The 26,579-nt window shown below is 61.0% G+C and overlaps 6 protein-coding genes across 6 annotated transcripts; 5 read left to right on the forward strand and 1 right to left on the reverse strand.

Moving 5' to 3' along the window:
- Positions 1 to 507: 507 nt before the first annotated feature.
- On the forward strand, positions 508 to 4,777 carry DCS_04981 (uncharacterized protein; the record flags this gene model as incomplete). The annotated part of the gene is made up of 4 exons (XM_040802287.1): positions 508 to 1,899; positions 2,112 to 2,834; positions 2,957 to 4,031; positions 4,182 to 4,777. The coding sequence occupies 4 exons, from the start codon at positions 508 to 510 to the stop codon at positions 4,775 to 4,777; spliced, it is 3,786 nt and encodes a 1,261-aa protein (XP_040657320.1).
- A 1,139-nt stretch (positions 4,778 to 5,916) lies between these two features.
- DCS_04982 (uncharacterized protein) lies at positions 5,917 to 7,019 on the forward strand (the record flags this gene model as incomplete). Its single annotated transcript, XM_040802288.1, has 4 exons — positions 5,917 to 5,995; positions 6,047 to 6,145; positions 6,245 to 6,600; positions 6,660 to 7,019. The coding sequence occupies 4 exons, from the start codon at positions 5,917 to 5,919 to the stop codon at positions 7,017 to 7,019; spliced, it is 894 nt and encodes a 297-aa protein (XP_040657321.1).
- Positions 7,020 to 9,908: 2,889 nt separating this feature from the next.
- Positions 9,909 to 13,231, forward strand: DCS_04983 (uncharacterized protein; the record flags this gene model as incomplete). The annotated part of the gene is made up of 2 exons (XM_040802289.1): positions 9,909 to 10,189; positions 10,297 to 13,231. The coding sequence occupies 2 exons, from the start codon at positions 9,909 to 9,911 to the stop codon at positions 13,229 to 13,231; spliced, it is 3,216 nt and encodes a 1,071-aa protein (XP_040657322.1).
- Positions 13,232 to 14,855: 1,624 nt separating this feature from the next.
- On the forward strand, positions 14,856 to 17,480 carry DCS_04984 (uncharacterized protein; the record flags this gene model as incomplete). The annotated part of the gene is made up of 1 exon (XM_040802290.1): positions 14,856 to 17,480. The coding sequence occupies one exon, from the start codon at positions 14,856 to 14,858 to the stop codon at positions 17,478 to 17,480; it is 2,625 nt and encodes an 874-aa protein (XP_040657323.1).
- Positions 17,481 to 20,606: 3,126 nt separating this feature from the next.
- DCS_04985 (sulfatase) lies at positions 20,607 to 23,698 on the forward strand (the record flags this gene model as incomplete). The annotated part of the gene is made up of 3 exons (XM_040802291.1): positions 20,607 to 20,687; positions 20,734 to 21,090; positions 21,146 to 23,698. The coding sequence occupies 3 exons, from the start codon at positions 20,607 to 20,609 to the stop codon at positions 23,696 to 23,698; spliced, it is 2,991 nt and encodes a 996-aa protein (XP_040657324.1).
- Positions 23,699 to 24,551: 853 nt separating this feature from the next.
- On the reverse strand, positions 24,552 to 26,131 carry DCS_04986 (indoleamine 2,3-dioxygenase pyrrole 2,3-dioxygenase; the record flags this gene model as incomplete). Its single annotated transcript, XM_040802292.1, has 2 exons — positions 24,552 to 25,661; positions 25,814 to 26,131. The coding sequence occupies 2 exons, from the start codon at positions 26,129 to 26,131 to the stop codon at positions 24,552 to 24,554; spliced, it is 1,428 nt and encodes a 475-aa protein (XP_040657325.1).
- Between the last annotated feature and the right edge of the window lie 448 nt (positions 26,132 to 26,579).

The raw sequence follows: 26,579 nt of genomic DNA on the forward strand, positions 1-26,579 counted from the left end.
CTACTCGCACCAGCACGACGCACCATTACTTGCAGCCCTGCACACCGTGCACGGTAATCGCATCGTACCTCTAGCGCCGGCGGGCAGCATGCGCGGTAGTTGCACGAGTACCTGTGCACAGTAAGTGCGTCGCTGCAGGTGAGTAGGCACCGAAACCTACTCTTATTTTACACTTCGACGGACCTGTCAGTAGCGCTGCCAAGGTGACATTGACATCTTCCGCGTCCGCCGTTCCGTCTTGGCCCTTGTCAAGTGCCGGGCCGGGCTATAATATATAAAGAAAGACGGGGGCGAGGACGACCGGCCGGTCGCTCGCCGCCTGGGCCGAGCATGCCCACCGATCGATCCCATTTTCGATGGCGGCCGTATCCATGACCGTTGCGGCTTCGGTTACGGCTACGGTACGAACAGCAGGAGAAGGGAAGGTCGGTGCTCCTTCGATGAGCCAGCGCCGTCCGAAGCCGCCGCCACTCCCCCGCCGCGGCCAGCTCAATCAACGTCGCTGACATGGACACTACGGCCCAGCTTCGCACCGCCGGCGACCTGCTGCCCAGCCGTCGTGGCGAGCAGCAGCAGCGTTCTCGCCCAACCGCGGCCCAGCGTCGGCCGCGCTCTCGACCGCGCGCTCGCCCTTGCCGGGACCGCGACGAGGCCAAGGAGGGTGCCGGCGCGAGGACGAGTGGCAGCGTCGCCGGCACGAGCGTCAGTGCGAGCGCGAGCGCGAGCGCGAGTGCCAGTGCCAGTGCCAGTGCCAGCGCCAGTGCCCGTGCCAGCGCGAGTGCGAGCGCCAGCGCCAGCGCCTCGACGGCCACCACTCCACTGTCCCTGGCGATCCTGCCAGCGGGCGCTGCAGCGGCGGCGGCACCCCAGCAGCACCAGCAGCACCAACCCCAGCAGCACCAGCAGCACCAGCAGCACCAGCACCAGCAGCACCAGCAGCACCAGCAGCACCAGCAGCACCAGCACCAGCACCAGCAGCCCCAGCAGCCCCAGCAGCCCCAGCAGCCCCAGCAGCCCCAGCAGCCCCAGCACCTGCACCAGCACCTGCAACACCAGCAACACCAGCACCAGCAGCACCAGCACCAGCGCATGCAGCAGCGCCAACGGCGGCCGCAGCAGCACCAGCAGCAAGCACCCCTGCCCCACTCCAACGATTGGCCCCCCCCGCAGGCTTGCTACGAATACGGGTACGCTGCTGCTGTCAACACCAACGCCACTCCTCGAACCATTGACCGGGGCAGCGACGCCGACAAATCCAACAACGCCAGCGCCCATGCCACCGCCGCCACCGCCAACGGCGACGCCGATTCCAGCACCAACACCATTGCCGGTACCATCACGAGCACGAGCACGAGCACCCTCCCGAGCGGAGGCATCGCCATCGCCATAGCCAACGGCTCCAACAGCGGCACCGGCATCGTCGCCAGCGGCACCAGCAATCCCGTCGCCGGCCTCGGCCTCAGCAGGCGCTCGACCGCCTCCCGCTGCTCCTTCTCGGCACCTCAGTCACGAGCCCACTCGCCACCGCCCACGCCCTCGACGTCGACCAAGGCGACCCTCGCCATCGCGCCCTCGGCAGCGATGCCAGGCCGGCCATGTGGCAAACGGCCGGCCGACGGCGGCGGCATCGACGATGGCCAGAACCCGGGCCAGCACTTCGACCACGGCTACAACAACGGCGATGGCGGCGGTCGCATGAAACTGCCACGCCTCGATCGCGGCCCCGGCGAGTTTTCCTCCCTCGTCAAGAGCCGGCTGCAGTCGCACACCCGCACGGGGCAGGCCTGCGACCGCTGCAAGGTACCCTTTCCCGCTCGGCTTCTCGCGCTCTCTCTCGCTCTCTCGCTCTCGTCGTCTTTCTCGCTCGAATTGATTGTCGTCGTCGTCGTCGTCGTCGTTGTCCTCCTCATCCTCCTTCCTCCTCCTCCTCATCCTCCTCCTCCTCCTCCTCCTCCTCCTCCTCCTCCTCCTCCTCCTCCTCCTCCTCCTCCTCCTCCTCCTCCTCCTCCTCCTCCTCCTCCTCCTCCTCCTCCTCCTCATCTCCCTCTCCCTGCCCTTCCCTGCCCCTCCTCGTCGCTGCCGCCGCTGACGCCTGCCCGCCCGTCTCCTAGGTTCGCAAGATCCGCTGCGACGGCCTCCCTGAGGGCTGCTCCCACTGCACCGGCCTCGGCCTCGAGTGCAACGTCACCGACCGCATCACCGGACGCACCGAGCGGAGGGGCTACATGCAGGAGCTCGAGCGCGAGCAGAGGGGCATGCAGACGCACATCGCCGACCTCGAAAAGCTCCTGCGCAGCCGCGGCCTCGAGGTCAAGCCCTGGCAGGGCGCCGCCTGGGCCCAGTACGCGCCCGACGTCACCGTCGACGAGCTCGGCAACACCGTCCGCGATCCTGGCGCCAAGGGGACCTGGTCCCGTGTCGATTCCCTCTGGATCAAGGACGGCGCCGACACGAAGCCCTCGGCCCCCGACTCGCCCGCCGCCAACCGGCCGCGAAACCTCTGGCAGTCTCGCCCGGCCAACGCCCACATCGGCGTCGGCCCCGACAACGCCCCCCTGAGCTCCATCCACGGCACGAAGCTCTCCATCCTCGGCACGACCATCGATACCACCTCCTTCGACCTGCCCGACATGGACGAGCCCTGGGACAGCGACGAGCCCCAGCTGCTCTACAACAAATCCGTACAAGCCTTCCTCCAGACCTGCATGCACGTCCAGCCGCCGGCCACGGCCCAGCTCCCCCTCCGCGGCGACGCCTTTACCAACGCCGAGCACTACTTTCTCGCCATCGGCGCCTTTGTCCCCATCCTCCACAAGCCCTCCTTCATGCAGCTCGTACGTCGATCCATCCATCCGTCCATCCATCCGTCCATCCACCCGTCCATCCACCCGTCCATCCACCCGTCCGCCTCGCTCGTCCCGCCACCGCTCGTGCGCGCTAACCCGACTCCCTCCAGCTGACGAGAATGTACGACGAGCCCGACTTCGAACCGACCGTGCCCGAGGCCGTCATCGTCCACATGGTCATGGCCACCATGCTCTTCCACCACGGCGTTCGCAACGTCACCTCGGCCGAGCAGCGCAAGGAGTGCAACGACCGGTCCAACAAGCACTACCACTTCGCCCTCAGCAAGCTGTACGACCTCCTCCTCTCCCCCGACCTCGAAGCCGTCCAGGCGCTCGCCCTCATCGCCTCCCACACCCGCTCCTTCCCCAAGCCCGGCTGCGGCTCCATCGTCACGAGCATGGCCATGCACCGCGCCATCGAGCTCAAGCTCCACCGGACGACGAGGAAGCCGGGCGAGGGCACCGACCTCCAGCACGAGCTGCGCAAGCGCACCTGGTGGGCCATCCTCACCGTCGCCGTCGCCATCTCGGGCCGCCGCGGCTGCCCGCTGCCCATCAACGTCCAGGACTTTGACACCGACTTCCCCGAGCCCATCGCCGACGACCTCCTCTCCGACCAGGGCGTCGACACCTCGCGGACGGGCACGTGCCAGTACCTCGTCGGCATCGCCGGCTTCAAGATCGTGCCCCTCTTCATGGAGATGTACGCCAACGTCTACTGCGTCCGCCGCGACGCCCAAAACTACATCAACGTCGTCGCCGCCCTCGAGAAGCAGCTCGAGCAGTGGAACGAGGCCCTGCCGGACAGCCTGCGCATCAGCCACTACGGCGGCTACGAGAACGCGCCCATCCCGGCCATCTACGCCAAGACCTTTGGCCTCGAGCTGCGCCTCTGCCTCCGCCATCCCTCCGTGGCCATGACGACGGACAAGGCCATGATGGCCGAGAACACGCGCATCTGCGAGGAGGCCGGCCGCGAGTTCCTCCACTGCTCCACCTATCTCTACCGCGCCCGCTCGCTCGACACCACCTGGTACCAGATGTCCGTCTACGGCGTCTGCATCTTCTCCATGCTCGTCGCCCACTGGGAGAGGCGCTTCGAGACGACGGCCAAGGAGGTGCAGGTGCTGCGGGAGGAGATGCAGAGCTGGATGGTAATCGTCGGCGAGACGAGCTCGCTGCTGGGTGCGTCTGCTTGCCTCCTTTCTTCCCTCCTTTTCCTTCTCCTCCTTTCCCCCCCCCCTTTCCTTTCCTTTCCTCTCCCGTTTGTCCCTCGTCACACACAATCGTACCCGCGTTTGGTGCCAAGCTGCTAACGTTGGTGCCGCGACGCAGGCTGCGGACCGAACATGAGCAACCAGATGGGGCAGATTATCGATCAGACCATTGGCTGGATCGAGCACGACATGTCGCAGAGCATCCCCTCGTCGTCGCCGCCCGAGCCGGCGCCCGTGAAGAAGGAGAACGCGTCGTCGGTGCCGGCGCCGGCGCCGAGCCAACCCGAGACGGCGGCATACCCCACGCTGGGGTACGACCCGGCCGCGCCTCCGTACCAGCCCACGCCCGCCGCGCTGTTCTACGACGCCGCCGCCGCCTCGGCCTCGGCCGCCATCGTTCCCGGAAACGCGGCGGACCCTCTCGCCGCCGCCTTCGCTCCGCGGACGGCGCAGCAGGTGCCCGTGCCCGTGCCGGCCGACGATGCCCTGTGGCAGGTCGGCCGCGGGAATCCCTGGCACGACTGGACGGCCGCCATCGCCGACAGCCAGGAGCGCTTCGGCGCCGGCGCGCTCCTCACCCTCGGCAGCAACGGCAGGTCGATGAGCTCGTCCGTGCTGGCGGATGGCTCGATGGCATCGACGGCCGAGGATCTCGGCATGATGGCCTCGGGCGGTCAGTGGCCGTCGATTGCCTTTGACATGGCGAACCCATGACGGGGCAAGGGGAGAGCGGCGTCGCAGAGGGAGATTTCTCCATGAACATACTTGGCTGCACATACTAGGCCGGGCAGACATACCCGGCTGACCATTTCCGACTGGTTGTGCATGGCCGGTCGGCTGTACATTCCAGGCGGTACGTGTATATGCTACCCTGCATTTACTTTTTTTTCTTCATTCTTCTTCTTCTTCATTCATCCGAATCGAGAGGGAGGGAGCATGCAAATACACATACTGCCTCATGCATCGTCAACGATGCCTGCGGCAACAACACGGCGTTGGTTTTCTTCTCTGGTTTTGAGTTGGCAGGAGACGAGGGAGGGATGCGTTGTTCGATGTCAGAATCGTCGTTTTTGGGCGCCGCAGCCTTCAACAACACGGGCCAGAACAGGGGAGTCAAGGACATGAGCAAAAGTAGACGGACAGTTGTGCCTCTTGGGTGTACAGTACAGTCTATCGTATCAACAGAAGATGTACGTGGTCCCGTCGGGAATTTGGCGGCAGTCAGAAATTCGGAGGCGTTCTAAATCCGTGTCAAAATACCGTGGTCGTTGTTGTTGAAACGCACTGAGGGAAGATGGAAAGGTATTACAATAGATACAATACCGCAGACCATGATAACAAAAGCCCAGACATGTCGGCGGCGCATGTCCTTTCCCGTTGACCATGCATCATCTGAATGTGACGCGTTCCACCAATTACCGAATACCTACTTACCGAATCACTACTTGTGTCTACTCTGTAGGAAGCTATGAATTGCATTTATATTTTTTTATTGGTACTTCTTGTGCGCAAAAGGTCCGCCATGCACGTATCAGTAAGTGAGGCAATCCCGTGATACTGTAGGGTAGGTTGTCCATGACAGTATCTTAACCACTACATCGACTGACTGATTACCTAAGCAAAAGCTGACAGAACAAAACGAGCTACTGTACTCATGTCCGCAGCAGGCATTTGGCAATATCGCATCGAATGGCTTTTGTTCAACTGTGCATCTCCCGCTCCATAGAACCATCAAGCACCACCCTTTCGAGCCCCAAACCATCCTCCGGGAGGTAGACAGGTCGCTTCGAGCCGCAACTCTCCCATTAGGCCTCCCTCTACCCCCCGCCCTTGCCCATCTTTCGCGAGCCATCATGGGAAAGAAGAAGCGTGGACACCCCGACGTTGAGGAGGTGCTCGCCCGTCCGTGGTGCTACTACTGTGCGAATCCATGTCCCCTGGCGTTTGAGATCTCATGTACTGACGCAATGCTTTGGCTCCTAGGCGAGCGAGACTTTGAGGACCTCAAACTGCTCATCTCCCACCAGAAAGCGAAGCATTTCAAATGCGACCGATGCCACAGACGGCTGAACACGGCCGGAGGTAGGCATTCGCCTCCCCCCCTTCAAACTGGCGGCTGCTTGGCCTGCTTGACCTGTTGGGTCGTTGTCGAAGCTGACAGTCTCCTGCGCGCGCACCCAGGTCTGTCGGTGCATCTGAACCAGGTGCACAAGGAGACGCTCCAGCAAGTCGAGAATTCGCTCCCCAACCGTCAGTCGCTCGATGTGGAGATTTTCGGCATGGAGGGCATCCCCGCCGACATCCTTGAGCAGCACCGCAACCGCATCATTCAAAACTTCTACCAGGCCCAGGAGACGAGGCGGATCGCGACGGGCAATCCGTTGCCGGGTCAAAGCAGTCAAGTGCCGCGCAAGAAGATCCAGTACGAGACCGAGGCCGAGTTGCTCGCGAGATTCAGGGAGTGGCGCGTCAAGAGAAAGGCGGAGAGGGAGGCGATGGCGAGCGGAGTTGTCGAAGGAGCCGTCCCTGGACCTGAGGTACGTTGGTGACTTGGTGGCTCGAGCTTCGCGTGCCATGTGCTGACGAGCGGGAGCAGAACGAGCAGGCACAGAATGCGCAGCACGCACGGCAGCAAGCGTACGAGGCTCCACACGGATACGTAACGACCAGCACAATACCTGGGCCTCCCGTGGGGAGCCTGGGACCTCCGCCGGGACTGCCGCAACGACCGGAGGGTGGGCCATGGCATGCCGCGCCGGCCGACGACATTGACAAGATGATTCGCATGGCCGAGGCGGGCGTCAAGCCGGCCGCCCAGACGGAAGAGGGAACGGCCGACGATGGCAAGAAAGCCAAGAAGGAGAAGAAGGCGCGGCTCTACTACGACGCCGCGGACGTCAGTCCCGAGGAGAAGATGGCCATGATGCCGCGCTACGCCTTGGGCGCCGCGGCTTGATTGGCCGGCGCCGCTTCATGCGCGCGCGCGACTGCTTCCGACAAAGGAGCTTCATCTGTGGATGCGTCGCGGTGCATGTCGCTGGAGATGACAAAGTAGGCCATCCCGGCAGCCGACGAACGCACAAGGCGACGGGCGCACGGCTGTCACTCGTCCCGCGGCGATTTTATTTTTCGTCTTTGCACAGGGCTGGCCTTGGGGCGTCGGGGACACTGCGGTTGCGCATCTTGCGTGTATTGTATCAATAGAGTAAGAGGATCAACGACATCAAGGCAGCAGGTGGGTGGCCGCTACCTAGACACCATGCGTCGTTGTGGTGATCCCTCCACGCCACGGGTTGTAAAAATGCGAGTTTTTGCGTCCTGTCACTGGCCGAGCTGCGTGACAGCCAGCCGTTCAATGTCAAATCTGTCCGAGGACGCGGGTTTCGCCGTTGTCTAAGCTCGTCTTGCGATTCCAATCACCTCCAAACCAAAACCCTGGCGCACAAGGCCTGAATGTCGTTCCTCGAGGAAAAACGAGTGAGCGACGGCGAGCTCATCACGGATGGGTTTTCGTGCCCCATCGATCGGCAACGGCAGGGCGGACTGGCAGTAGGTTAGGATGCTTTCCGGGGGCGACTCCGTAACGGCAGCAGCAGAGGGGCGGCGGCCCAGCTTATCCTGGCGGATAGTTCCATGCGAAACATTAAGCTTCTTGGCCCCAGCCTGCGTTTGGGGAGACTTTCTTTTTCCCTACGGAGTCTTTTTTTGGGCCGTCCTACGACAGACACGAAACTTTCCTGCCGGGTCCTGCAGATGCCCCGAAGGTTGTTCGTTGTCCCGTTCAGCCGTCCACGGCCAGCGGATGCAAGTGGTGCAGAGTTGTCGGCATGTGACCATTCCAAGCTGCGCATGCTTCTGCCTGGGAAGTTTCAGTCAACTCGTCAACAGAACATGACTTTGTTTGAGGGAAATTTCCGCCTTTTTTCCATGCTCACCCTTTCCCACCGGCTGGCAGAACCGAATGGCCGTGGGCTTGCGTGTCATCAACAACATCAACCCATCGCATCGGATTCCATGCAGCCCTAGGCGGATGCGAAGATACGAGTCACTTGGCTCCGGCCAGTTCCGCCGTCAGATTTCAATGGCGCATCCCGCAGGCAACGAGGAGACCGAGACGACATGGCACGATGCCGATTCCGTGCGTACGTGCATGGATGGACGGCCATCGTCATGTTGGATATGCGAATGCTGCTTCATGCTTGTCGTCAAATCAGCGCTTGGTCCTACCAGCTCGAAACTCAACTGCACATGTATATGCTCGACCAAAGAGCACAGCGGGCAACTTGATATCGACTGTGGCAAAGACGTATGGATGCAGGTCCGTCTCCCATGGCCGGTCATCTGGCCAGTTGTGGATGGATGGACACATCATCGGCACAACGAGCATCGTTTGAATAAAACCTTATGGAGCAAAGGGATCTTGGACAGCATGGCACAAGGTGAATGAGAAATGTATTAAATGGATAGCGCAAAACTCATATTGGCAAGTATGGATGCACATATCTACTGGTGTATGTGTGCTTGTGAGGTCGTGGGATAGAAAAGGACACTGATGTGTTACTGTACATGTACATTAAGTATTTGTCCATGTACTCCATACATGCATGTACAAGGGGCGGAGCCGTAAAAGAGTGTATTAAATAGAAGTAATTACAGTACACTTGTACTCCGTACAGTATATGTAATTGCATGTACTCCGTACGCACAAGGATTACATGTACGGAGTACTCCAGGTTGAAATACTAAATACATGTAAATTACGGAGTACTGGGACACACAATGTGCAGTACAGTACCGTAGTACTTGGAGTACTGTACAAAGATTACTTACTGCTACCAGTAGTGCGGAGTACTCATATCATACAGTACGGAGTGCTTCAACGCTTACTCCGTACGGAGTACTGTACTCAGGAATACTTGTACCAGCACGGGTACGAGCAAGTACCTTCTTCCGCATACAACTGCAAGTGCACCAAAGTTCCTGTACAGTAGACTGTACTTGCTGTTCTCCGTACTACTTACATGTAGTAGTTACAGCATGTTGTACGAGTAAGTATTTACTAGGTAGTACCTACTTACTTGTACAAGTCCAGTAAGTACTGTGATTAATGGCGGCCTATGACGCGAGCATAGCCTGATCACGTGATGAGAAACCCCCATGTCCAATGTCTAATTGTCCATTGTCAGCTCATACAGTACGAGTGAGCACCTTATGCAGGGCAGGGTGGGACAGGGACAGGTGGGTACCGACCCTGGCCCAATGTCCCCTGCTAACAGCTTCGGACAAACAAACAGGCACTGCGCAGTCGCCCACAGCTTGACAGCTCAGTCGCCACAGCAACCACTGCCGACAGCCTCTTCCCCATCCCACAGGTCAACAAATCTGATGCACGTCACCACAGACAGGGCAAACACGACACGACACACGCATTTCTTTGCTTTCCAACGCGGACCCTTGACTTCGTCCGAGCATTGTTTCCTCGATTAGAAATTTGGGCTGCCTTGCATTTCTTGATTCTTCTCCTTCCTTTGCCTGTTTTGTGACTCCGTCTGTCTGCCTCGACCCGAAACTTGTTTACCTCGTACCCGCAACCCCAGGCCGTTTCGAGGTTCGACGGCGGGAAAATCTCGACACACACCATCCACCATCCACCATCCATCAACCACCGTCGACCACTGACCGTACCCCTTCCATCATCCGCAGACGGGCCTGGAATCGGCAGACGGCAGCGGACGTGGACGGCGAGCACTGGAGATTGACAAGGGAGGAAGTGGGATCTACGCACCATGGCGACGACGGGACAGTCGTCCATCACTGTGGCCGGTATGCGAGCTCCCTCTGCGAGATGGTCTTGGATCTGATGCTCATCATGTCGCAGTCCGAGTACGGCCATTTACGATTCGAGAAGCCGCACAGCTGTACGTCCCCACCGCACCACCCTGCCGTCGTCGATGGAACAGGAAACCTGCCAAGGGCGGGAGGACGGACGATGCTGACGTTGCGCAGCCAAAAGACTGACGATAGCACCATCTTCCTCGGAGATGGCTCCCTCGCCGGCCTGCCGACGCCAAAGCTTCACCAGCGCGGCCTCCGGAGCGTCATCAAGGTCGTCGACGACCGCTGCCTGTACGTGGCCGCCGCCCCCGCTCCCGTATCATGCCTTTTGCGGCGCGTTCATTTCCTTCCCGCCTCACCGCCTTTCCCCCCTCGCTGACTTCGCCTCGCTCACGCAGCGTCTTCGACCCGCCCGAGGACAATCCCGTCCAGCGATTCTCCCGATCCGTGATCCCGACGTCGAGAAAGGTCAAGGACCAGGTCTTCGCCTTTGACCGCGTCTTCGACGACAACACAACCCAGACGGACGTCTACGAAGGCACGACCAAGAGCCTTCTCGACAGCGTCCTCGACGGCTACAACGCCACCGTCTTCGCCTACGGCGCCACCGGCTGCGGCAAGACGCACACCATCACGGGCACGGCCGACCACCCCGGCATCATCTTCCTGACCATGCAGGAGCTGTTCGAGAAGATTGACGACCGAAGCCAGGAGAAGACGACGGAGCTCAGCCTGAGCTACCTCGAGATTTACAACGAGACGATCCGGGACCTGCTCGTGCCCGGCGGCAGCAAGTCGGGCCTCATGCTGCGCGAGGACAGTAACCATGCGGTGACGGTGTCGGGCCTGTCGAGCCACCACCCGAGGGACGTGCAGGAGGTCATGGACATGATCGTCCAGGGAAACGAGTACCGGACCGTGTCGCCGACCGAGGCCAACGCCACCTCGTCGCGCTCCCACGCCGTCCTCCAGGTCAACATCGCGCAGAAGGACCGCAACGCCGACGTCAGCGAGCCGCACACGATGGCGACGCTCAGCATCATCGACCTCGCCGGTTCCGAGCGAGCCTCGGTGACGAAGAACCGCGGCGAGCGGCTCACCGAGGGAGCCAACATCAACAAGTCCCTGCTCGCCCTCGGCAGCTGCATCAACGCCCTCTGCGACCGACGGCTCAAGACGCACGTGCCCTACCGCAACAGCAAGCTCACGCGCCTGCTCAAGTTCTCGCTCGGCGGCAACTGCAAGACCGTCATGATCGTCTGCGTCTCGCCCTCGAGCGCCCACTTTGACGAGACGCAGAACACGCTGCGGTACGCGAACCGGGCCAAGAACATCCAGACCAAGGTGACGCGCAACGTCTTCAACGTCAACCGCCACGTCAAGGACTTTCTCGTCAAGATCGACGAGCAGATGGCGCTCATCAACGAGCTCAAGGCGCAGCAAAAGGATGCCGAGAAGGTGCACTTTGCCAAGTTCCGCAAGCAGTGCGACAGGCGCGAGGCCGTAGTCCGCGAGGGCATCCAGCGGCTGCGAACGGCGTACGATAACGCCGCGGCCGATCGACGGGAGCGCATCGCGAGCATGAAGAAGCTCCGGGCCATCGAGCGACGCATCGGCCTGCTCTCGGCCTGGATCGCCGCCTTCGAGGCCGTCTGCGACCGGCGGGGCGACGACGCGGCGGCGGCCATGCCCCCGACGCTGACGGCCATCCGCAAGACGGCCCAGGGGATCCTCGTCGAGCTCGAGAACAGCAGGCAACACATGCACCAGCGGCTCGAGGCGCCCACCTGGGAGCGCGCCGTCGACACGGCCCTCACGCACAGCCTGAAGCAGCTCGAGGCCGCCGACGGCGCCGACGCGGCCGAGACGGCGACGCTCGACCGAGAGGCCGAGCTCCTCAAGGCCAACTTCAACCGCGAGGCCTACCGGGACGTGCTCGAGCAGGAGAAGGCGGGCGAGGCGTCGACGATGCAGCTGCTGCTGACGGCACAGCTCGACATGCTCTCGACGCTCGCCGACACGCTCTCCATGGACGAGGCCAGCGCCGTCGCCCGCGCCAAGGGCATCATCCACTCACTGCTCCAGACGGGCTACCAGGCGGCGACGCAGATGGTCAAGCCCGACGGCTCGTCGGCCGTCGTCGACATGTTCCCCCCGACGCGCAAGGGGACGCCCAAGCGCAAGAAGTCGGCGCCTTCGTCGTCGCACGTCCGATCGAACTCGCAGCCTCTGATCGGGACGTTGGTCGACGAAGAGCAAGCGCTCGCGAGCCCCGCGAGGTCGTCGCCCAGGAGACGTAAGGTTCTCGGGCCCGCCAAGAAGGGGGTGTGCTTCTCGCCGACGAGGAAGTCAAAGGGACGCGGCGTGCGCTGGCGAGACGACGAATCCGAGGACGGCACGCTCGCCGACTTTGCCAGGACGCCGCAGAAATTTGAGGGCTCGTCGCCGGCCAAGGAGCCGCCGTCGCCCGGGCGGACGGTGGAATCGGCCGCTGAAGCCGCGCCCCCGAACGCCGACGACGCCACGGCGGCAAAGGGCGAGGCGAGCCCGCCGGTCGAGGTGCGCGAGGCGGCGAGCGTCGTCGGGCACCCGAAGCCGAGCAGGTTCCAGACGGGATTCCTGTCCAAGGGCACGAGGTCAGCGAGCCAGCAGGGCGGATCACCGTTGCCGACGCCGCCGACGCTCAGCCTGAACCTGTCACCGAGCGGCACCGAGGACGAGACGGAGACGTCGGCGTCGCCGCTGCGGACGCTGGACGCCGGCAAGGCCAGCAACGCGTCGCCGCCGTCGCGCGGGGGCCTGCCGCGGAGCCGACCGAGCCCGCGGGTGACGCTTCCGACGGCGGACGAGAACACGCCTTTGCAGGCGACGACGGAGACGGGATCCGATTCCGAGTGCGGCGTCATCGACCTCCGCAAGCTGCGGACGGCGATGCAGTCGGTGAAGAAGGACAAGGCCCGTCGGGCGAGCATCCTCACTGGGACGGTGTCGGCCAATGCGAAGCGCGTCTCCTCCTTCGGACCGGTCGGCGATCGACCGTCGCGGCCCAGCATGCCGGCCTCGCTCGCGAGCAACGCCAACGGCGTCTCGCGGCACCGGCGCGGCAGCCTGGAGCGCAGGAAGAGCCCGCCGCTGACGTGTTCGCCGACGGAGTTCCGGACGGATCGGAGCTTCACGGCGGGCCAAGCGCGGCGGATGAACGTCGGCGGCAGCGTCAGGATGGAGCGTCCGACGGACGGCGGCGGCAGCCCGAGCGAGTCGCGGCGCGTGACCTACAGCGTCGCCTCGCTCTCGGGACACCGACGGCAGGGGAGCAAGGGGACTTGGAGGTGAGCTCCGAGGCTGTTGCTGTTGTTGTTGTCGCGTGGAAGGAGCTGTCTTCCATTGCGTTCATTGTGTCTACTACCACGACTACGAGTGCGCTGTACAGCATTTACGAGGGGGGGTGGGGCGCGACGACGGCTCCGTTCGAGGGGCGAGGGCAACTGTCTGCTGCATTGCTTTGCGAAATCATCCCAGGCTACCACGGAAGGGCTGCGGCGTTTCGAGACGGGCGTTTTTCTCTTGTTTTTGGCTGTTTGCATATGTTGAAGTGTTATTGTACTTGTACCAAGATACGGTCTCCTTGTCGACTTTTGCTAGCCGTGTTCTCACTCTCTCGTGTGCCGATGGCGGCTTGCCACCCATGAGGCATGCATCATCACGGAGCCTACAGTACGCGCATCGCGTGGAGTAACGTCGTTGACGGTGTACGACCTAATCATCGATGCCTCCATCTCATACGTGCTTCATCGCTGGTGTCGGTCTAATCCGCTATGTAACACGGACCGACATCGTTGAACACGTCAGCATCTATCATCCATATATCCTCAGCATATATCATTCATATAGCCTCAGCATCTATCACTCATATAACCTCAGCATCTATCATTCATATAACCTCAGCATATCATTTATATAACCTCAGTATCTATCATTCATATATCCTCAGCATTCATCATCCATATATCCCTCTACCCCTCCGCCACACGCATGCTTCATCACTGAACATGCCAGCATCTATCGACCCATCTGTCTATCCTGCGCATGCGTCGTCGCTAAACATGTCAGTATCCATCCATCCCGCTATCCGATGCAGGTTTCGTCGCTGAACATGCCGGTATCCAACCGTCCATCCCATCCACGCTCCATCGCCGGGGTTGGTTTGATCCGCACCCATGACCCGGGCCGACGTCGCTGAACATGCCAGTCTCCGTCCATCCGCGTACTATATTTATGCATGCATGGTACAAAGTCTGGCTCTATCCACTCTCACACATACAGCAATGGTGATGATATGGCGCCATACGGTGGTGGTCGTGAGCGAATTGCGTCATTCTATTTTCCATGATCCTGCGGTCCATGATCCGGGGCCGGCACGACCATTTACATAACCGTAACCCGTACTCCGTATACATAGCACGAACAGCATATCTGCAGTATCTGTATTACTACGGAGTATTATGTGTGGAATTATGTGTGACATTACGTACAAAACTGGGTGCCAACAAATGCGCGCAAAGTGGGTGGCCGACCTACCCTATAGTCTCCGAGGCGAACCGAGTCAGGAAAGGATGGCACAGTACGGGAGAATGGGTCAGGCACGGAGGACGGAAGTTCCGTCGCCGCCACAGTAGCGGGTCAATGGGCCAGCGACGACCATTTTCCCGATGCGGACACAGTGCTTCCGACGCATTTCTTGCACATCCGCTTTTTCGTCACGACCTCCCTCCTCTTCCGTCCTGCTCCAACGACGGCACCGAGCCCAGCGAGCAAGCGAGCGACACCCTGCTGCGGCTGCGCGCGCGCGTGCACGCAATCCTTCACGGAAGCATCCGAGCCGCAGCGAGGCCCAAGCCACCGGCTCACGGCGCAGGCACAGGCAAACCGGCCCAGGCCCAGGCAGGCTCACGCACACATGAACGTGACGGCCGGCACGAACAGCAGCAGCCCGGGGTACCTGCGAAGTCGCATCGCCAACGCCTGCGACGGCTGCAAGGCACGCAAGGTCAAGTGCGACGGCCTCCTGCCCTGTGGATACTGCACCGGACGGCAGCGACCGCATACCTGCCACTACACTCCGCAGCGGAAGCGGCGGCCGGCGCGCAGACCGTCGGCCCAACCGTCGTCGGCCTCAGCCTCGGTCTCGGCGGCGACCTCGGCGGCGGCCTCGGCCTCGTTCCGCAGAGATGACGTCGTCGGCGGCCGGGACGGGCTAGGGAGCCGGACGACGGCCCGCGACGGCCTCCGCAACGACGGCGACGACGGCTCCTCGTCCGAGCTGACGCCCGCACCCGCCTCGACGGCGGCCGGGACGCCGGTGCGCACGCTCGCGGCGGCGACGACGACGGACCCTCGACGATCGGCGGAACCGTCGACGGCCGAGGATGACACGGACGTTCCGCGCGAGGCCCGGCTGCTGCGCGACGCCCACGGCAAGCTCATCTTCATCGGCGACTGCGCGCCCCTCTCCTTCTTCCAGTCCGTCCGCCAGCTCGTCACCAGCCGGGTCGGCCAGAACGCCTTCGCGCCCGAGTCGAGCCGGTACTCGGTTCTCGAGAACGCGGCGGCGGGCTGCTCGAGCCGCGACGCGAGCCTCCGCCACGGCATGCCGCCCCGCGTCCAGGCCGTCGACGTCCCCGGCGCCGTCGCGGCCTACCTCTCCACGACGACGAGCCTCGTCGACCTCTTCGGTGACGCGAGCCTCGTCGACGAGCTGCTCCTCTGGGCGAGTCTCGACGCCAGCAACCACGGCGGCGGCCACCATCACCATCACGGCGGCGGCCACCTCCACCAGCACGGCCAGAACCAAGGCCACGACCACGGCCACGGCCACGACCACTCGCCCCACCATCTCCCGACGGCCAACCACCATCAGCACCGGGCCGACGACGTCGTCTCGGCCGTCAACTACCTCGTCCTCGCCATCGGCTTCCTCTCCACCGACGAGGAGACGTCGCGGGCCTACTTCGACCACGGCCGCGACGGCGCCTACGCCTCCCTCTGCGGCAGCCTCGGCGTCGAGACGGTGCAGGCGTTCGCGCTCATCACCATCTACATGCTCTGCTCCTGCCAGATCAACGGCGCCTTCCTCTTCTTCGGCATCTCCGTCCGGGCCGCCTACTCGGTCGGCGTGCACCGGACCGAGGTCAACGCCCGGTTCGGGCCCGAGGTCGGCCGCCAGCGCGACCGGCTGTGGAAGAGCCTCCGGGTCGTCGACCTGTACCTCAGCACGTCGATGGGCCGGCCGCCGGTGACGTCCGACGTCGACTGCACGGTGCCGTACCGCAGCCTCGACGCCGACGGCAACGAGGTCATGGACCTGCTGAACGCGTCGGTCCAGATCCTGCTCATCACCGAGTCCATCGTCCTCGAGATTTACTCGCGCCGAAAGGTGTCCCTGCAGCTGACCGAGGGCATCTCGCACCAGCTGCGCGACTGGAGCGTGCGCTGGCTCCAGCAGCTCAAGGGGATCGTCGCCCGGCCCGAGGGGCTGAGCGACGCCCAGGTCATCGGCGCCTGCCAGGTGCTGTCGTCGTACTACTACTCCGTCATGCTCGTCTCTCGCCCCTTTCTCATGCACGAGCTTTTCCGCCGGCTCTCGGACGGCCCCGCGACGGTGGCGCCGGCCGTGACGTCGTCGTCGTCGTCGTCGATGGCCAAGCCGACGCCGCCGACGTCGGGGAAGTCGAAGCTCGCCGACGCCTGCATCGACGCCGCGAGCCTCATGGTCGACGCCATCCTCGACCTGATAGACCGAGGCACGCTCAACGGCAGGGTGCCCCTGATCATGTACGTTCCTTTGCCGTCCGACGCCCCTCCTTCCCTTCCCTTCCCTTCCCTTCCCTTCCCTTCCCCTTCCCCTTTCCCGCTCGCGTCCCGTCGCTCGGTCGGTTCGCTGACGGCAACGGCACGGTCCAGCTCCTGGCTCTTCGCCTCGTCCCTCGTCCTCGGCGTCGGCCTCCTCGGCGGCTTCGGCCGCACGCTGGAGAAGCACTCGCGCATGTCGATCCGGGCGCTCGACCACTTCGCCAAGACCGACGGGCACGCGGCGCAGTACTCGCTCATCGCGCAGTCGCTGCTGACGACGGCGCTCGAGCACCTCGACCGGCGCGAGCTCCAGGAGCGGCTGCGGCGGACGGAAAGCTCGAGCCAGCTCTTCGGCCTCATGCCACCGTCCCTGTCGGGGCCGGGCTTCGGCGGTCATCAGCCGCCGCCGGTGCTGTCCCCCTCGTCGACGGTGCCGCCGCAGGAGAAGGGAGGCTTCGCGACCGGGAGCGTCTTCGAGGCGGCGGCGGCGGCGGCGGCGGCGTCGTCGTCCCTCGGCCTGCAACCGCAGCCGCCACCGCAGCAGGGCGCCGAAACGGCGTCACCGAGCCTCGCGGGGTCGACCTTTCTGGGGCTGACGACGGAGAGCCTGATGCAGACGCCCGACGGGGACTACTGGCACGTAAACGGCGACGGGGGGGACGTCGGCTCCGCCTTGAACCTCTTTCCCCTGCTCGAGGCGGGCGGGGGGATCGACCTGGCGCACTACCTGTAAGTGTTACTGTGCTGTAGGCTCGGTTGTGGCTGTGGGATGGGATGTGATATAATGTGATATGATGGGCAGGGATGCGGGCATGGCGCAGGTTGTTGGTTGATCGTCACGAGCATGAAGGATACCCGCCCGCATCTGAGGGACATTGTTGTTGCACTGTACTTACATGTGTTGGGTTGTATTGCCTAGTTAGTCACTCGGGTACATTTGCAAGTAGTTGTACAAGTAAGTACTTTTGTCTCCATGAATGGTGAGTACTTGTACATGTACACTTGTCCGGTGTAGGTGTACATGTACATCCACTTGCTCATAAGTACACAACTAGTTGACACGTACGCACGCTACTTGTACACCTAACACCGCAAAGCCGCACTTGCAGTATTCTAAGTAAGTACAAGAAAGTGCACGTGCATACAAGCACTGAACTGGAAGCATTAGTGCATTAAGTACGGAGTACCAACCAAGTACTATACGAGTTCCTCGTACGACCAAGTACAAGTACTGTAGGTGTACTGTAAGTACGAAGTAAGTGCGAAGAATCTGGGTACTTGTACGGAGTATTACTCCGTGCTTGTACATGTACGTACTGTACTCCGTACTGTACATTTAGAAGGACCTGAGTAAGGAGTATGAGCAAAGGACTAAAAAACGTTGTATTAATACTCCGACCTCTGTACTGTACTTACATCTGAGAGAAGATGCACAGTACTTGCATCCGTTAGTGGTATTGTTATGTACACCGTACTTCGTAATTTCTCCGTACCCAAGTACTGTACCTGCTTACTGGTACACCTACACCGTGCTTACTTGTACTTGCAAGCAGAGTCCGCAATGTACATGTACTGTGTACTGTACGAGCGGTACAAGTACACCTACATGCACTTATGCTACCTGCTAGGTATCTCGGCAGCAATACTGCACTTTCAAGTAGAGGCATGCCCTTTAATCATGATGCTTACCATATACGTAGTTGCAAGTGTAGGTGTACTTGTAGAGAGGCAAGTGTGCGATGCGATTTGTGTCGAGAAGTAATACACCGATGACTCCATACAAATGTAAGTACATGCACTGTACCGTAATTTAGGTAGTTGTACTTGCTGCTCCGGAAACCCTCCCCACATCCCCACCACGCAGGGTTACAAGCAGTTGTTAGTATTACCATAAGTGTACGGAGTACGGAGTACAGCTACTTACTTAAGTAAGACCCAAGTAAGTACTGGAAATTACAGTACTTGTCCCCCGTACTTAATCTACTGACAGTAAGTGTACGGAGTTCAAGTACTTGGTACTTCCACAACTAAGCACAGTACATGTACAGTAAGCACACCTGCAGTACCCCGTATTTGCTTGCAAGTTACCAGCCATGGGCCGCACTCCGCCATTGCATGCACAAGTAATATTACCTCCAGTACTCCATACACCTACTTGGATGTTCTCGTGCACCGCATAGTTGTACTTACTTTCAGTACATGTACTTACGAGCATAAGTACTCCGTACATCTACTTGCAAGCAGCATGAACCGTCTTATACCTGGTGCGCCAAAGTACGTCACCTACTTACAAGCAAAAGTATGTGGTACATACTGTACTTATCATAATAGTATTAGCACCCCGACACCAACGAGTGCTCCGTACGATTTCCGTACAGTAATGCTTGCACCTGCTCGCACCTACTGTACTTGCACAACCACATGCACATGTAAGTGCACCCAAGCATAAGCGCAGTACTTACGCCTGCAGCAAGTATTACTGCACTCGTGCATGTTTGCCGACATCGATAAGTAGTACCTGTACAACTAAGTATAGTAGTGTACGTACGTACTTGGGCCGCACAACCAAGTACCTGTACAAGTATTACTTAATACCCAGCACTGCCCTGAACCTGAACCGCGGGCCGATGCGGCCCGCACGTGGCTTTCAGGGGCTGTTTCCAGTCGCCCAGGTGAGCCAATGAAGAAGCCGACGGCGGGGGCCCATTTCCGAAGCGGGCAAGGTGGTCCCCTGGCGCCGACGCCGCGGTCCACCGTGGCGTGTTCCCGCATTCGAGACGACATTCGGCGTAGGCAGCACGAGCATTGGCCAGCGTTTCATCGACGACCCCGCCACGCCGACGCCCGGTAGTCTCGCTCGTACTCCTAGCTCCCGCGAGTGCCATGCTTGGCTGCAGAAAAAGAGGCGACCGCTCTCGTCTCCTCTCTCTTCACTCGTATCAAGTTCAGGGGTCAGGCTCGTGTTGGCAAGTGCAAGTACAACCAACATGTACTGCAAGCACTGTAGTTGTACCATGAAGTACTTGCAAGTGGGTAAGTAAGTACTTACATGCACACTTACCAGGACAGTACTGTACTTGCTGTAAGTAGGTGCACGAGCACAAGTAATACTTAGTACGGAGCATCAACACTGCATGCAAGTATTTGTACGCAAGGTATTACTCGTGCGGTGCGCTGTACCTACCAACAATTACTCGCACAACATCCATCACATTGGCTGTGCGTCTCTGTGCGCTGCCCGTATACTTACATGGAGTGTGGCTCCGGAAGTAACTACCTACTTAGGTACAAGTGCAACAAGGAGTACGGAGTACTTGCAGGTGTATTTAGACGCTGTACTCCGTACATACAAGGTGAGTACTGTACATGTCCAAGTCCAAGTAATACGTGTACATGTACATGCATGTGAGCTTGCTGTACCTACTGACGGCAGGTGTATCAAGTAGCAGTACAAGTACATACATGTACTTGGCTGGGCTTGCTGTACTTGCTGACAGCAGGTGTATCAAGTAGCAGTACTTGTACATGCGCATGGGGCGACCTCAAATTGAGTGACAGCCCCTCCGTAGTTGTACTTGTCCAACCGCGCTGTTGTGCAGAAAGTGTACATGCTGCACATCCTAGTAGCATTTCATGTCGGCAAGTATTTGTACTTGCACCCGCTGTACTCCGTACGCTGTACGCCGACTTGTACGACGGCGACAAAGGGGCTGGCAAGTATTTCTCACAGAGAGAGTACGGAGTACTCGTATTCGAACCGGCCTACGGATGGGTACATGCAGGCCTCGCTGCCCCGTTGGAAGGGGATGTCAAGTACCTCTGCTTGTACACCCAAGTAGTTGTACTTGCGGCGTGCATGATGGTGTCGGTGCCTGTCGAGTGCGACGGCAGTCGGCTGAAGACCCTTCGTTTGGCTCTTTCCTCTCGTCTCCTTCGTTCCGTCCGTACTCGCGTCCATATTACTTGCAATTACACATTCTGTGCAGATTATTCACTTCCTTCCTCTATACTCTCTCCTCCTCCTCTCCCTCACTCCCCCTTCTGCCTCCTCCTCCTCAACTCCTCCTCCTCAACTCTTCCTCCTCCTCAACGCCTACTCCTTCTCAACTCCTCCTCCTCCTCAACTCCTCCATTTCCTTAACCCCCCTCCTCCACTCCTCCCCGACTCCCTCCGAGCTCTCGCCGTCCTCGCCGTCCTCGCCGTCCTCGCCGTCCTCGCCGTCCTCGCCGTCCTCGCCGTCCTCGCCGTCCTCGCCGTCCCCGCCGTCCCCGCCGTCCTCGCCGTTCTCGCCGCCACTCGTCCCGCCCCCACCGCCATTGCCTCACGACGGTTCTGCGGCGAGGTCATGAGGAGTCATCGCATCCTATCCGCCTAGGACAATGAACACCTCGGAAAAGTTTGATGCTAGCGCCTCCCGCGGCCTCCTCGTCCGCCGCATCGTCGCCGCCGTCGCCTCTCGATTCTCCAACAGACGATTCGTCTTTTCTTTGGCCGCCGTCGCCGTCATCGGCGCCAAGATCGTCCACATCTACGCTCACCTCTCCTCCCTGTCGACCGTTCACCTGCTGCAATGGGGTTACAGCTTCTTCGCCCAGGACACGGCCCTGCTCGTCATCCTACGCCTGCTGCTTGACGCCTCTCTCCTCGCCTCGGCGCCCGTCCTGCTGCAGCTCCTCGCCACGACCCTGGCCGCCGTCGTCATCGCCTACGTCGCCGCTCTCGGCGCCATCCAGGTGGCCTTCTTCGCCGTCGCCGGCAACGAGATCCACTGGCGCAACATCACCGTCGCCGGCGATGCCTCGTCGCGCGCCCTGCTGCTAAGCGGCAGCCTGACCCTCGCCCTGGTGCTCTGCCTCTTCGTCGCCGTCGCTTGGGCCGCGCAGGACCTGACCTTTGCCCTCGTCGGTTACGCTGCCCACGTCGTCGCCTGGCCTTTCGTCAACGCCAACCGAATCCTGTGGCCCCGTGCCGGTCGATACTCCGAGATTCCGCAGCACGACGTCGAGGATGGCGGTAAGCCGTCGTCGTCGCAGCCGGCCGGCTGGTCTGCCGCCACCCTGTCCCGCTGCCCCTGGAGATCCCTCTTCCGGCTGTTTGCGCACCTGCTGGCCGCTGTCGCCATGCTCGCTCATGTCGTCCTCTTCGCCCTCCGCCCCCATGAGAGCTCCATGACCTTCATGTCGTGGACGCCGGCGCTCCTTCCCTTTGTCGACTTCAAAAATTCGTCGCCGAACCTCGACAAGCTCGTCCCAACCTACGGCTCCGGCATCGACCGCGCCTGGGACGACCGCACGGCCCTTGCCGATCCCGTCCGCCTGCCCTGGCTGCCGCCCGGCCCCGCTCTCGCCGGCTTCGAGGACTGGTACGCCGGCAGGAAGCACTACAGCGCCGCCGCCGACCCTCTCAAGGCGTCGAACCTCGACGACGATCTGCTGGAGCCCCTGCGCGGCAAGCTCCGCGAAGCGCCCATCCGACACGTCATGATCGTCATGCTCGAGAGCACCCGCAAGGACCTCTTCCCCATCAAGAAGGACGGGCTCATATGGAACCGCTTCGCGTCCTCGTTCGAGAACAAGACGCTGCCGGAGGCGGCCCAGCGAAGGCTGCAGACGCTGACGCCCACCGCCAACTACCTCACCGGCGACTACGCCGACGGCTTCGCCCACGCCGAGCCGAGGCGCCGAGGCGGCTTGAACTGCAACGACGCCTACACGACGGCGACCTACACCCTCAAGAGCATCGCCGGCCTGCTCTGCGGCCTCTCGCCCCTCGTCGCCGACTTCAATCGCGAATCCAACCACCACTTCTACCAGCCGTGCCTGCCTCAGCTTCTCGACGCCTTCAACGCCGTCGACCACGACGGCGACCCGGACGCCTTCACCTCGTACAAGTGGCGCTCGTCCTTTCTCCAGTCCGTCGTCCTCAAGTACGACGGTCTCGACCGACTCGTCTCCGACATTGGCTTTGCCGACGAAAACGTCATCGGCAGGGAGTATCTCAAGAGCAGCTCGGCCAAGTTCGGCACCGTGCACGAGCCGGACATCAACTACTTTGGCATGTCCGAAGTCGTCCTCGACAAGTACATCCGGGACGCGTTCGCGTCGGCCCGGAAGAACGACGAGCGCGTCTTCATGACGCACGTGACGAGCACGAGCCACCACCCGTACGCGATGCCGGCCGACGAGGAGTACGTGCCGCTCTCGAACGGGCTCGACGACCTGTCGCACTACGTCAACGCCATAGGCTACGACGATCGCTGGCTCGACCGAGTCCTGTCCATTCTGGACGCCGAAGGCGTCGCCAACGAGACGCTCGTCGTGCTCGTTGGAGACCACGGCCTGTCGATCCCGGAGAATGACGTGCTCGCGTCGTACTACAACCCCAACGTCGGCAGCAACCACGTTCCGCTGGTGCTGTCGCACCCCAAGCTGCCGCTCGTCGACGTCGACGGGGCCGTCTCCTCGTTGCAGGTGCTGCCAACGATCCTCGACCTGCTGCGGGAGACGGGCTCGCTGCCCAAGGCGGCCGCCGAGGCTGCCCGCGACCTCGCCGCCAACTACGAAGGCCAGTCTCTCCTGCGGCCGATGCGCAGCAACAACCAGACCACCCGGACGGGGTCGGGACGACCCGCACCGCACGGCGACTGGCAGTTTACTGTCATCAACCCAGGATCGGCCATGCTCGGCGTCCGCGACGCGCGCCCCGAGAACGGGAAATGGCGTCTCGTCGTGCCCGTCGTCGACAACGTCGAGTGGCGCTTCTCGAACCTCGACTCGGACCCGACCGAGAAATATTCCGTTCGAGTCTTTGAATTTTCCACCTTTCTGCGCCTCGTCGAGGAGCGATACGGCGTCGAGGCGGCCAGATGGGCCGAAGAGGGCGCCTTCGTTGCGCGCTGGTGGGTCGAGGAGAATAGCCGGCGGTGGCGGTACGGACCAAACAGTGTTTAAGAGTGCGTGGGAGCGAGGCGCCAGGTGTCAGTTAGAATCGTTCATGAATTTACCAGCATTCAACTTTTAGTCGCTCCCTGCTGCCGAGCGTCGCGCCCCCTGACATCGTGCGACCTGCGAGTTTGGCTGCCGGTACTGCGGATGGGTGCATGCACACATCATAATCGCAACGTCAGTCTTCTGGGTGCCTTTCAGGGTTGAACGCGCCAAAGCGAAGCCGCCCAGCTGACGGACAAGTTTGTGATGCCGTTATTTGCATTCCTTTAGATGTCTCGCCGGCGATATACAGAGCTCAGTTTGACATTGGGGCGCACGCGGAGCAACTCGTGACGTGGCGTGCCCGACGCGGCTTTGGTATCGCCAAGATTGCGGGAGATGATGACCGACTGGGACTCTTGATTTCAAGTGTGAAATGCGCATATAGACATATAGAACTCGGTTACACAGTTTCAGCTGGTGCATGAGGCATGTGATGTCAGGTGCCTGCGACGTCGATTGTCCCTCCTTGCGTATGGCCGTGTCCGGTCATGTCTTTTCACTTGTCAATCACCCTGTTACACCGTAGATACATACCGGGCATGCATTTGCGTACATGATATGACGGAGGTGCAGTGCCGATTAGTTCAGAGCACCCGTGGATGCGAACAGGGAGCGTGCATGGTCAACGGGAGGTGGCGCTATTTCCCCCTCAAGAACATGTTGAATTAAAAAGTTCTATCGATCAATCACATAATCTATGCAGGCTTGCCACTCAAATGAACCGATGGGCCAATCGCTCAAATATGTCAACAAGAAATCGCCCAAATGGGACAAAAGGGAAATGGGTGGGAAAAAAAGGAGACGGATGGGTGTCCTATCGCATTAGGCGACCGGCCTGGGAAGTCTCATCCCGCGTCTTTTTTAAAAAGGGTACGAGCATGGTGCCGCCGGTACCGGTCAGCTCGCCGGCGGCCTGCTTCGACGAGGAAGCGCTCGCGAGGTTCTGTCGGCCTGGGCCGTTCCAGGCCTGCTTCGAAGGCAGGATAATGTACCGGGTGACAATCTGTATGTGCTTGTCGCGGAAGCAACTCAGAGCGTCCGTGGCAGCAGAGTAGGCGTCCCGAAGGCGACGCTGTTCGTCCGTCGTCGGTGGTACGAGAGCGAGCTCCCGAATGCTTCCCATGCGAGCGGCATGAACGAGGAAGCGGCGGTGGGGGCCGGGCATGTAGTCGCGGACCTCGGTGAGAAAGCTTTTCGGCGCAGCCGCGGAGTTGCCGTTGGCATTTGTGTGGTCGTGTGTGTGACCGTGTGTGTGACCGTGTGTGTGACCGTGTGTGTGACCGTGTGTGTGCCCATTTGCGTGCCCATTTGCGTGACCGTTTGCGTGACCGTTCGTGTGACCGTTCGGGTTGCGGTTGCCACCGCCGTGGGCGTGGTGCTCGACGCCGAGGATGACGTCGAAGAACTGGATGAGCGAGCTCTGGCCGTTGCTGCCGCCGCGGAGCTGCCTCCACTCGCCCTTGCCGTCGCCCTCGTCGTAGAAGACGCCGCGGGGCAGACCGGCGGCCTCCATGTTCTTGCTGCCGGCGAGGAAGGGGCGGATCTGGTGATAGAAGACCATGGGGTCGCACTTCTCGTACATGCGCTCGAGAAGGGCGCTGACACCGTCGATGCAGGCGCGCAGCTCTCTGAGGGCAAAGGTGACGGCATCGTAATCACGTTCCTTGACGGACTCGAGGGCCGCCATCATGGTCTGGAGGATGCCGGCGGCCTTGGCCTCCATGGCGACGCTGATGAGGAGGAACCAGGCTTCGGACTCGGTCCCGGTGAAGGAGAAGAGGGTGGTGAGGTGCTCGAGGTTGGAGAAATCATGGCCGGAGCAGGAAAAGTTCCACAGGTTGGCGGCGGCATAGGTGAGGACGGGAGGGAGCTCCAGGTGGTCGGCGATTCGGAGAAAGGGAATGGTGATGGAAGGTGGGAGGACCTGACAAGGCACAGGTCGTTAGCGGTGCCATCCATACGAACTGGTTTTGTTTCCTTCACTCGGTTGATTTTTTTTCTCTTCAACAGTTTTTCTTCTTCCCTTTAATTTTTTTTTTCACTTTTTTGGCGCTGGCAAACGTCTGGCAAACGTACCTCTTCGGGTTTGTCGCCGCCCCAGACATAGGCGTGCGTCATGAAGGCGAGCATCGTGTATGCTCTCCGCCATTCGGCCTCGGTCTGGAGACGATCTGTGGAGAGGACGGGGAGCTGGGCGATGGATTCCCGTATGGTGCCATGGCGGATGAGGGAGGACAAGTTCTGGCCGACACGTTCCCAGGGTTCGTAGTAGGGATCTGAGAGGATCGTCGACGGGCTGCGGTCCGGGAGAAAGGCGTTTTTGGTGACGGCGAACTTGGAGAGGTCGACGGTCCTCTCGGTGCTGTCGGCGGTGACGAGGGCGTGCGGCGACATGAGGGGCGGAGGTGAGGGTGAGGGTGAGGGTGGTGAAGGTGACGGCGATGAGAGTGACGGCGACGAGGGCGAGGGCGACGAGGGCGACGGTGGTGATTGTGATTGTGAAGAGGGTGACGGTGGCAAGGGTGACGCTGGCGGTGGGATTGATAGTGACGAGGGCCCTTGGGAGCAAGATGCTAGCGAGCGAGCGAAGCAGACACGACGGAGAGCGGGCGGAAGGAGTGTGCACGTCTGTATGTGAGCCGGTCGAAGGCGACGACGTGAAGAATGGCACTCCGAGTCAAGCACGTCGGTGCCTACGGATATTGTGCGAGTATCGACCCAATAGCGTCCGTGAGGGGGGGGGGGGGGAATTAGAGGAGGTGCGAAATTTGAAACGGGCGAGATGGCGGATGGGAACGGTGACGGTGCAGGACGAACGAACGAGCGTTGGTGTTCCGACTTC

Source organism: Drechmeria coniospora, chromosome 02 (assembly GCF_001625195.1).
Source record: "Drechmeria coniospora strain ARSEF 6962 chromosome 02, whole genome shotgun sequence".
NCBI classification, from domain to species: domain Eukaryota; kingdom Fungi; phylum Ascomycota; class Sordariomycetes; order Hypocreales; family Ophiocordycipitaceae; genus Drechmeria; species Drechmeria coniospora.